The sequence below is a fragment of the Trachurus japonicus genome, chromosome 12, assembly GCF_045865225.1.
Source record: "Trachurus japonicus isolate A0001 chromosome 12, Traja_1.0".
In the NCBI taxonomy this organism is placed as follows: Eukaryota; Metazoa; Chordata; class Actinopteri; order Carangiformes; family Carangidae; genus Trachurus; species Trachurus japonicus.
Genome location: NC_140918.1, coordinates 4,163,204 through 4,175,581, shown reverse-complemented (window position 1 = coordinate 4,175,581; position 12,378 = coordinate 4,163,204). Strand labels below are relative to the sequence as shown.

General features: G+C 43.1%; 1 protein-coding gene across 1 annotated transcript in view; it reads left to right on the top strand.

The window, feature by feature from the left end:
• gfra2b (GDNF family receptor alpha 2b) overlaps positions 1 to 12,378 on the top strand; it is a 119,209-nt gene that overhangs the window by 64,230 nt on the left and 42,601 nt on the right. Inside the window, exon 4 of the mRNA XM_085792643.1 lies at positions 11,479 to 11,678. Coding sequence (XP_085648769.1) covers positions 11,479 to 11,678 — 200 coding nt within the window. The remainder of the gene's footprint in view (positions 1 to 11,478; positions 11,679 to 12,378) is intronic.

Genomic DNA, 12,378 nt, shown 5'->3' with positions numbered 1-12,378 from the left:
ACATTCTGCTTTGTGGCTTGTCTGTGAAACGTGCGCTGCTCAGAGACTGGGCAGATCTGTCCCACTTGCTTTCTCCCAGACTCCGTTGTTGGAGATCTCCCACACAGTAATAGAAATACACTTTTTTTCTTTTTCTCCCCCCCTGCTCCGCTCGAGCACGGCTGAAGCCGGCTTGAGCTCACAGGGGCGCGAGGCTGCTGCAGCCACCGCTCGTGCTGACAGCTGACTGAGGGAGATGCTTTGGTTGGATTTAGGCAAAGAAGAAAGGAGTTGGTTAAGTTTAGTAAAAAGACCAGGTAGAGGCTAGACAGGCTAGAAGCAGAATGAACATTATAAGTCATTAATACAGTATGAAGTATTTGCTTGTTTTGCAGTTAATTATGCACATGATCCGTTTGACCCCAAAAAGGAAAAAAGGATCACTGCGCACTGCACAGCCTCTGGTTCCTTTCTGATTAGGTCCGTCTGTCCGTTCGGAGTGGGGGGGTTTCCCCCACTGGCCTTTTCGGAGTAGCGGGGTCTTTAGAAAAAATAGAAAACCCCGCTATTACGATGAATGGAAGTCTATTGTCGGAAAGGCGGGGCTTCGGAAAGGCGGGGTGTAACCAGGAATAACATGTCTAAAAAATGACCTGACGTCAGGTATTTGTGGCTAACAGCGTCACTATAAAAGAAAATAAATAGGCCCTATCAGCACCATGGACAGCGTCACTTTAATACACTGACTCCAGCACCACTTTCGAAAACTGACTTCAGCACCACCGACAGCGTCACTATAAAAGAAAATAAATATCAGCACCATGGACAGCGTCACTTTAATACACTGACTCCAGCACCACTTTAAAAAACTGACTTCAGCACCATGGACAGCGACACTATAAACACAATGTTTTCAGGACCACGGACAGCATCAAACTAAAAACCTGTTTTCAGCACCATGGTCAGCGCCGCATCACAAAACTGACTTCAGCACCACGGACAGCGTCACTATAAAAACAACCGGCTCCAGCACCAAGGACAGTGTCGTGGTTTGATCACACAGTGAGGCTGAGGCTGCAGACTGAGGAGGGAGGTGAAAAACAGTCTGTACTTTTGTGTCATAGTCACTTTAACAAATATACTCAGAATACATATTAATGATATAGATAAATATAAATTAAATGACAGAATCTAATATGGTGCAATGTAGCCTACTAATTCTTTAGCATATAACAGGGTAAAAGAGCTTTTCTCTTGTTACAACAGTTTGGCTGCAACAAGTTTTGACACAAAATCATTTCAAATTTGCAGTTTTACATCAAACTATGATCAAACAAACTAGACGAAACAACAGCAGCGTCTATAGAGGGGATCGCCTTGTTGTTTACAGATACTTCTGGGTAAAAAAACGGCACGTAATTTTAATGAGAACAATAGTGACGAACGAGAGTTTAGCTCTCACCTTTTTCTCATCACTATATCCAGGGCCGGCCCTGTACATCTGGGGGCCCTAAGCAGGATAAAATTGGGGGCCCTGCCTCACAGTGTATCATCACATATTCATAAAACCAGCTACCGTATGCAACCCTTGCATATTTTATTGTACCTCTATCAACATGATGGCGAGCAGATATTTCATTACTAATTAGAGTCTAAACACTTAAAGCTGTCTAATTGCACTTGTCATTTTTTCTTCTACTTTGTTTTTGTCTGAATGTTAATGTTAATATTGTGAATGGCAATAGGTGGCTCCAAACCGGCAGTACTTTTGATGTAGCAGAAAGATAAAAGATTCTACAAAAGATTACAGTTTGAACAGATTTATTTTCTTTAAATTATCTGTACAGCTAAATTCTAGAACCCTTAAAACAAAACTTCAGTTGAGAAGAAGATAGAGGATGTTGGTTGGTCAGCAGCATCATCAGCAGTAACCATTGGAGCTGTGGAGAAGATTAGTAGAATTTTTTAGCCACTTTACACACAATTTAATTTTCCAACAGAGATAAACATATTGTGGCAACAAACAAGAAACTTACCAACTGTATGACTGGAACCAGCCACAGGGGATGAGGATGTGGCAACATGACAGCCATTAATAAATGGGTGATTGATCCTTTATCCCCTCACAGGAAAACAGCTGTTATCTTTTCACTGTAAACAGACCTTAAAATCAGCCAGGACATGTTAACTGCAGCAGGCTGGTATGTAGCAGCTAGCCAGCTAAGTGAGCTAACACAAGCACCGACATGTTTTTCGGCTAAACGTACATCTAGTAAACATAACATTAATTAGCCTTACCTTGTCCTTGTTTTTTTTTTCATCCTTGACCTTCTTTTTCCTATTTTCCGCACCTGACGGATATATCCTTTTGGACATCGTCGCTGTCCAAAAGCTAATCACCTCCTCGCAAATCGCGATCTCAGTGAGTGAGGGAGGGAGGGGGCCAGGGGGGAGAGAAGGGGAAGGGGTGGTGCGCGCTCGTTACCGGACAACGGCCACAGTCTGCGTTACGTTTACGTATGCGTGTCACGGTCATTGTTGCCAGTTGGGTCAAGGGTTACACTTTGTCAGAGACGGTTAGACAAATGATTGAGCAAAGTTTGGGGGCCCCCTAGTGGCTGCGGGGCCCTAAGCAGCTGCATAGTTCGCTTATAGGGAGGGCCGGCTCTGACTATATCACCGTTTAGACTAATCTGATGTCTGTAAAGTCTATAAAACCAATGTTTGAATAAACATTACTATTTCTGTGTGCACAAGCAAAGCAGTTTTGTGTTGCTATGTGTGGTTTTTATACAGTTTTGAGGAATCACGATGTCTAGAAAGCATCGGTTTGCTGCAGCTGACAGGGACAGCTAACGGCAGTAGCTAGCAAAGCTAACATCAGGACGTCATCTGTTAAAACCCTCCTATTGTTGGACATGACATGAAACTACTCAAGTTAGCTCAATCATGGTGTAACTAAGATATCCGCTGGAAAAAATATTTTTTTCATGGACCGTTTATTGAGTTACTGAGTAAGTCACCGCTAACGGCTAACAGCTAACGGTTAGCCCAGCTAGTCTACGATAACCATGACTAATTACAAAAACATGCACACAGAAATAGTCATGTTTGTTCAATCATTAGTTTTATAGACTTTACAAACATCAGATTAGTCTAAATGGTGATATAGTGACGTGAAAAATGTATAGCCTAGCTAAACTCTTGTCTGTTACTATTGTTCTCATTAAAATTACGTGCTGGTTTTCTACCCGGAAGTTTGTAAACAACAAGGTGATTCCCTCTATTAGCCATATTCACAGCGTCGCCATCTTTGCTAAACGCTAAATCACTCGGGATGGGAAGACTCAACGCCGTCATGTAGCTAACAGTTGAGCTATTTAACGTTCTAGTGTTCACCACAACATCTGATGTCGGCTAAAAATACAATAAGCTTGTTAGCATCTTCCAGGTTAATTGAATAACATGAAATGTATCTCGGGTGTGCGTCATTGACTATCCAGAGTTTTACTGCTTTTCTATCTTACATTACATTAGAAAGGGTGTCATTTCAACATTCACGTTACCGTTAGCTAACGCAGATGTGGAGGTGGACGGATCGGGTCCATGCCTAAGTTCCCACAGCCTTATGTTCCCACAGCCCTATGTTCCCAAAGCCTTATGTTCCCACAGCCCTATGTTCCCACAGTTCTAAGATTTTTCTCAAAATTAGGCCCTATGTTCCCACTGGACTCTCTCTACCTATCTGGACTCTATCTGTCTGGCCTGCCTAGCCTCTACCGGGTCTTTTTACTAAACTTAACCGACTATTTTCTTCATTGCCTAAACCCAACCAATGGTGGGACCAAAGGGCTGAGGGAACATAGGGCCTCATTTTCAGTGACAACAAAAGTTAGAAATGTGGGAACATAAGGCTGTGGGAACATCGGGCTGTGGGAATATAGGAATGACCCCGACGGATCAATGTGACACAGCTGAGTGGTGAGATCGATTCCCATGTGAAACCAGTTGTTTAGTTCTTCGTAGCTCTGTGTTTGAACTCTGTTTGTTCGTCGCAGGTTTTGAGTCTGACGAAGCTGTACTGTGAACGGAGGCGTACGTCTCTCTGTGTCCGTGGCCTTGTAGCCACCATGTTTCTGTTCTCTCCCCTTGTCTCAGCGGAGCGAATAAAGGAGCAGGTAAACAAAGGAGGACTCTATTTAAGGGACTCCCCAGGACACGGACCAGACAACTGCTCCTGAATCTGAATATGAATGAGGCTCATTTACTGCTCCTGCTGTGTTGTTGTTTGTAGCTCACATCTGCACGACAAGAAGAGCGTCAACCTCCTCCTCCTCCTCCTCAGACGTCTCTATTACCTGCATCTGCTGGAGAACAGAGCAGAAATTAAAAAAAGATTAAATATATGAAACGTTTTAAACTCCTCCTCAGTTTCCCTGTCAGGTTGTGAGTTGATTTAAAGATTCATGGAGCAGCAGTAGGAGAAGCAGCAGCAGCAGATTTGTGCGACATGTTTGCAGCCTGTGAACCAGGTCTCTCAGCTCCTCTGGCACTTTGACTCTTTAAGTTGTGCAGGAACCAAAAAACTTTTGATTGAGGCAGCTTTTAGTTTTTTCAGCCCGAGGATCTGAGAGGAGCTTCGAGTGCCGACGTCTCTAAACCTAAAAGCTAAAACCTTTAGTCTGGCTTTGATCACAGTGATTTATGGCCGTTATTTATTTGATTTAACCATTTAATTCACAGAGTTCAAGCTTTTTTCAAGTGTCTCTTAACCTCTCGCTGACTTTATTTGTGATGGATTTGTTATTTATATTCATCTGTGACTCAGATTTTATTTTCTGTGAGCCTGCATGAAAAGAGCTTTACAAATATGATTGAATGATTGTAATTTACAGAAGAAGCCGTTCATCTGTCTGTCATTTTGAAGGAGGAGGAGTTTTCATTTTGTCAGAGGACAAACAGGCAGAGACAAACAGTCACTCATGTATAAAATGATGTTTTCAGATCCTTTATTCCCCTCAGCCTGTTCTCTCCTGTTACATCGATCCGCCGCCTCCTCGCTCTTATTAACCTGCACAGACCAGAACTGATGATCTGAATCTGCAGAAACACAGAGACTGGACCGGCACAGATCTGCACCAGTGTTGGGCACATTACTTAAAAAAGAAAGTAATTCATTATAGGGGACATATTATGGAAATATCACCTTTTGAAGGCTCTTTAACATATATTTGGGTGTTTGCCTTCTGGCCCTCAAAATGTGAGAATTGACAAAAAAAAAAGTAATTTTCAGGTTCCTGAGGTTATAATCCATGTGGTTTTATGAGTTGTACAATGATGACATTAGTTTCCGAATTTGGATAGTAGCCTACCTGTGAGTACCAGTACAGGTAGAAGGGGGCGGGGCCTGGTGAGCAGTGGCTGATTTGCATTTAAAGGGACAGTCACTGAAACCAGCCGTTCTGTTTAGAGAGGATGAAAAGAGCTGTGATGTTTGATCCTTGAGGTATTTTGACCGAAGCACAGATACGTCTTTAAGGAATTATTTTAATTTGTGGACAACGGGCAGAATATGTCTGGTTTAATATATGTCTTCTTTAAGGTTGCTCGTTACTTTCCCCAAAGAATAACTGAGTTAGTGACTACATTATAAAGGTATGTAGCGCCACATTATGTAATAATGTAATACACTTTAACCTCATGATGTAATTACACCACATTTTGTAATAATCTGCCACATTTTGCAATAAAATTCTTGAACGCATTGTGTAATAAATTTTGCCACATATTGTAATAAGTTGTTACACAATGCACCAAATTATTACAAAATGCGAGTGTTGCACTTTTTTTCCATGAAAAATAATATAATACGGCACAGTATGTATGTATGTAACAATATATGTAAATATGTAACAATTTATTACAAAATGCAGCAAAGTTTATTACATATTGCATTTAAGAATTTTATTACAAAATGTGGCAGATTATTATAAAATGTGGTGTTATTACATCATGAGGTTTAAATTTATTACATTATTACATAATGCGGCGCTACAAGGTAACTAAGTAACTATTGCGTTTGCCCCCCCTGACCTCTTGTTCTGAGTTGGTTAGTTTCAGATAAAAGGCTTTTTTCCAACCAGTTATTAAACTGGAAAAACATATACTTTAACGGGTGTATTATTATTTTGTGACAGGACTTAGACAGGAATAGTAACTTTTTTGAGTAATCTTTATTTTAAAATAGTAGCGCCGTTAGTAACGCGGTTATTCCCATCACTGCCCTGCACAGAGCTTTAAGCTTAGTTCCCGTCCAGCGGTGGCAACGTGCCTCATTTCACAGGATCAATAAAAGCTGGATGTGAGGAGCTGCGAGCTGCGAGCTGCTCCTCCGAGACCAAACACACTCATTTAACTGACTCACATTCAGGCAGGAAACACTTCAGCGGCTGGAGAGTTTATTTATGGGGCCTGGAAGCGCATGTTTTTCTTTTTTTTTTCTTTCCCATGTGTTCCCTGAATGCATCATCAGAAATTGCTCTGCACAGGCGGTTCCTGCACGGCCGACCTCGGTGCTGCTGCTGAGAGCCGCTACCTTCATTTAGCTTTCTGAACATATGCAGCTAAATCCTGCTGCACGTTCAGCTGCTGCTTTGTCCGACTTCAAAGCTGCTGTGGACGTGGAGAATGGGAATGTTCCGGCTGTCCTGTATAGGAAGACGAGCCCGTTGTTGTTTAATCTTCTCCCTCTGTCAGGGACGAAGACGAGTGGAGCTTCCCCCAAAAAATTCGGCTGAAAGTCGACGCCTCTGAACAGTTTTTATTCTAACTTTAGAGGAGCGGAGGGAGGCTCGGCTGCAGGGAGGTCCAGGTGGGAACGCCGGGCCTCCGACAGGTGATTTGTGACACATGTGGAGGAACTTGTGTTTCTGAAATCAGTGAGAGTCAGTTGTTGTAAACAGCTGTTTGTTCTGTGCTCTGCTCTCTCAGTCCTTGTGAAGCGTCTTAAAAGCTCCTCCATATTTTAATTCCTGCATTAAACTTTGATGCTGCAGCAGCTTCCCGCCTCCTGTCCTTTGTTGACGGGGAGTGAGACTGACAGATGGATCTGAATCATGACGCCTCACTCCAACAGCCATGTGATGGACCGATCATCACGGTCTGGTTGTTATGCTGCCTTCGATTGCACTCGGAAGTGGGAAAAATGCAATAGGACGGCCCTTGAACTCGGGATTCCAACTAGGGAATTCGGGTAGGATAGTCCAGTAACGTTGAACAAATTGCAACAGAAGCAAACTCAACTGATTTTGTATCCTCAACATGTCCTGAGTGAGGGAAAAAAAAGCCCCGAAGAATCCCATTAGGGGAAAGTTTCGAAAAAGACCCAAATATATCCCATTTACGCCAATTAATTATTTTTCTCACGTAAATAGGGTAACATTTTTAACCTTTAGATATCTCCTTGAAAATTACTGAGTTGATTACTTACATTAAGACAAACAAATAATGTATTACAAGTTTTTGAAATTCTTTGTTAACATGGGCAAATTTGCATACATTTGCATAAATTCCACCGTTTTGACGGCACATGTATATAGGATATAGGATCCAGGAAGCCCGACTTTTACTCTGTTATGTGTTGTTTAATTTAGCATTTGTGTCACTAAAAGCGTAGGATTAGTTTGTAGTGGTATTTGCACTCCTACTCTGTTAATTAAAGAGTTTGTGTGAGCGTAGTGAGGATGAAAAAGCACAGTAACAGTGTTCAAAATATTATAGTTTTTCCCAAACAAACATCAACTTGCTGTGGCCGGCCATGTTTTCTGAGGTTTTGCAATGAAACGCGTTTACCTCGGAAGTCGGAATTTCCAACTCGCATCTTTCCGAGTTCCGAGTGCAATCGAACGCAGCATTAGTGAGTGAATGATTGACAGCTTTTGTCTCCTTCCTGCTCGGCTGCATGAAGGGAGAAGTTTAGAGTTGGTTCTCAGTTGATGGACGTCTCTTTACCTCTGGTGCAGCGTGACAATCGTTGTTAATCAGTCGGCTTGTTAGCAGCGTGTGTGTGTGTGTGTGTTTGTGTGTGTGTGTGTGTGTGTGTGTGCGCGTGTGCGCGTGTGTGTGTGTGCATCTCGATCAGGTGACGATGTGACGACTCCCTGAGAGTCGAGTCGATCCAGGATCTGGTTTCACTCTGCAGCTGCTTCTTTCCTGGAAACATACAGCTACAGTGCTGTTTATCTATACAGCTCAGGGCTGTGTGTGTGTGTGTGTGTGTGTGTGTGTGTGTGTGTGTGTGTGTGTGTGTGTGTGTGTGTGTGTGTGTGTGTGTCTGTGTGTGTGCGTGCGTGTGGCACACTGCCAGTCGACATCTGAGTTTTCAGAACAACATGTTCCATTAGAGCAGACTTTGTCAGTGATAATAAAACACGCTGAAGCTCCACAGCGCTGCTCATCTGGTAAACTCCTACATGAGGAGCGTGTATGTGTGTGTTCAGTCACATGATCGCCAAGGTTACCTTCAGGGCGAAAACAACACGGTGTGAAGCTTGAACCCAACACACTGATACTGTAGGAAATCTCACGCACGCACACACACACACACACACACACACACACACACACACACATCACTGTGGTCACGTTGGTGTCTAATTACTTGTGACATGACAGACGGAGGTGATGGCAGCTCTCAGCGCGGCCGCTCTGTCACCTCTCTCCGTCTCACTGTGATGATCCACGTCGGCTCAGAGGCTAAACACACTCTTAGTGGTTCAAACCCCCTGGTCCTGGTCCTTTAAAGGGATAGTTCAACATTTTGGCAAATTGGCCCCATTGCCATAGTCCCTATAGTCATAGCAGCAGGTTCGTTACCTTTAATTGTCGGTGCAAGCTATTTTTAGAACGGCGGAGCAGAGCCGTGAGCTGCTCAGAGCTACGCTACGGAGGCTCATGGGATTTCTTGTTTTCGAATGAATGAATGAATGAATGAATGAGTGTTTATTTCGATCACAGCATCAAAATTTCAACAAAACAAATTCAAGGTAGTAACAAATACTATACAGCTGGTCGGAAAGGGTTGCGGCTGAAGCAAAGCTTATAGCTGCCGCACCCTCGTTTCTCATTTCATTATAAAAACCATAAGCAGTCTTGATCGGAATGTCGCATATGCATACACACATACACACATACACACATACATACCTATACCTACACAGTACGTCCCCCACCGACCATCCTATATCCACAAACCTTCACAACTCAAAAACAAAACAGGTCGAAATTTCCTAGGTTACACAACCCATATCAATCCTCAACTACAAACATACGCTAAAAAACTGTCCGAAACAAACAAGAAAACTTCATGTTTGTTGCAAAATTAAGTTAATTATTTCCCTTTGTTGCTCTCAACATTTTCAATTTTGTACTTTTCAAAAATATTATTTTTAAACATTGTTTTTAAATGGGCAACATTTTCACTATCTTCCCTTCCCTCATCAAACTCATCAAATACACAATCCAACAACTCCACAACGCTCTGGTGGACAAGTTGTGAGCTGCACATTCACCACGCTATGAGATAATAACACAACGTTACCACACAGAGTTGTTTTAGAGGGAAATACAGAGACTGCTTGATGAAAAACTGTCACAACAAAGCCCCGCCCCCTCACCACCTGGTCCCACCATCCAACACCTTTGCAGGATTTAGTTTGTCTGAGTGTTTCATTCTGAAATCTGCTCTATTTTGTAATTGGATCACTCTGAAAACAGCCACTTCTGATTGGCTGACACCGACCTGTTGTTACTAGAGCTCCAGAGAGAAGCTGAGAGAGGAGATGGAAAACTATGGAGCTGGCCAAAAAAAAAAGAAAAAAGAAACTCCAACAGAACTAGTGAGTGGAATGAGATGTCCTGTCATCTACATCCAGCTCCATCAGAACCTCATCAGCTGCAGGATCACAGTGTCTGAGTGAAGCATCCTCTTCCTCCTCCTCTGAGGAAGTCTGTCACCTCCACAGAGACGGTGGTGGTGGTGGTGGTGGTGTTTGGGGGGTCAGTTTCATCCAAGTTTTAGTGTATTTGATGTGATACAGGACTGAATTTGAGCCTTGTCTCCGGTGGCGCTGAGGTCTGAGATGTGTGATGTGTGAATGTCACATCACAGTGTCAAGTGTGACCACACGTCTGCGGACACCACAACGTCCCGATCACACACAGTCTCACAGAGCAGGCGACTGCAGGAGAAAAACCTGTAAAAAAATAAAAACCTGGAACACGACGTCCTGTTGCTTCTCTCATCGGTGAAGCAGCAGCAGCAGCAGCAGCGATGTCGGTCTGAGCTCATCAGAAAAACTTCAACCTCAAGTCACAGCGTTGTCACGACTGAGATCTCAGTGAAGCTTAAGGCTCAGTTTCTGAATACAGGCTGTGTGCATTTCTCTGTGGACTGAGGCTTTGATACTTTAGAACCTAGAGCTGCTTTATAATCACACTACACATGGACATCTACCTTTATACTGTATGGAGCTTTAACACAAACATCTACCTTTATACTGTATGGAGCTTTAACACAAACATCTACCTTTATACTGTATGGAGCTTTAATACAAATGTCTACCTTTATTTTGAAGGAACTTTAATACCTTTAATTTGAACAAACTTTAACACAAACGTCCACTTGCGGTGTCCAGTCTCCTCTCTTGACCCTGAGTGGACGGGACAGTTTGACCCCCCAGGTGTTCATGATGAAGCCCATGAGCCCTTGAGCAGAGAGCTGCTGTGATGGGGTGGTGGAGGTGGAGGTGGAGGTGTAGGTGGAGGTGGATCTGTTACAGCTCCTCGTCTGTTCTCCATCACTTTATTACAGACCACTTAAGCGCCACTTGAGATGCTATCAGCTGCAGCTCACACAGCGAGCGGCCTGTTATCAGCAAACAGCAGCGTCATGTGACCGCAGCTCTGGACCGGTTTACTCTCAGTCACTTCCTGCTCCGAGACCCGACTGCAGCTGTAATGAGATTAATCAATGCAATCACTAAATCCCCTGGTGATTAAAACACACTGTGGGGGTGAAACCTGAAAGAACTCGAGGTCTGAAGACCAGGACCTGGTTTAACTCCAGGTCGGCAGCTGCCTCTCTTGACTCGGGGGTTTCACCTCCAGCCTGGTTGGTTCTTGTTTGGGCTGTTTATTGTGCTGCTGTTTGGAGAAGCTTCACTTTTACCCTCCTGACTCCTATAAATATTGATTTTGAGATGTTGTTTTCAGATTCAATTAGATTCACCAGAACTTTGCTCAACCCTGCGAGGCCATACACACACACAAAGACACACACACACACACTGTGAATATTACAGGAGGGAAACATCATGAGAATGTAAAACATGCACATGAGGTGAAGAGGTTGCACTGATGTGAAGAGAGATGTCACGGTGCCTCTGTGTTCAGAACTGTAAATCTTAATTAAATCTCTTTTTTTTTCTTTTTTTTCTTCAGATTCGTCTTTGTCCAAGATGAGCCCCTGCTCCGAGGCGGGGAAACCCTGTAACCCCTGCCTGGACGCGGCGAAGGCGTGCAACCTCAACGACACGTGTAAACGCTTACGATCCGCCTACAACTCCATCTGCAGCAAGGCCACGCCCCCGCAGTCCCCGATGGCCAATCAGGAGCCGTGCAGCCGGAAAAGGTGTCAGAAGGTGAGAAGAGAGGTCTTTTATTCACATTTAGTAGTTTAGTGTTTTTATTCTTTGGAGTAAAGAGACTACGAGAGGTTGAGTTAATGTTTTTAAACATGAACTCATACAGAGCTGATGGATTCTGACAGTTCGGGCCGTGATGAGTTCATGACTCCAACACTGAAGCTAAACTCTCATTTAAAGCTAAAAGCTCATTAACATTTCATTTCCCTTCTCTTCTCTATTCATGACTAAACCAAGTCGAAGCTGTATCGTCTCCTAAAAGCCATAAATGTGATTTATTTTCCTCGTCTTCGTCTTTTACATAATCGTCCTGTGGCGGCAGGAGTTTTGGGGGGGAATTAATGATTTGACCTCTGCTCCGCTAATTCCTGCCCCGGTGCTCTGGTGAATCCACTTTTGCTGGTAAACAGCCGCTGTGATGTGAAATATAATATAATATAATATAATGTGTGTCTGAAAGCCTCCAAGATTATAGAGTGAAATGTAATAGTTTATATATTTTTCTGTCTTTGTGTTTACTCTGCAGTAATTAAAAAAAAAAAAAAACATGTTTCATGAGGAGAATTATAGAGCTAATGAGCAAAAATGAAGAAGTATTTTTATTGCATTTAAATGTGTAATGAGGAGGTGGAGGACCAGGTGTTTCTTTCTTTTACAGACTTGTAGATCACAGTGGATGTGAGACAATGAAACAATG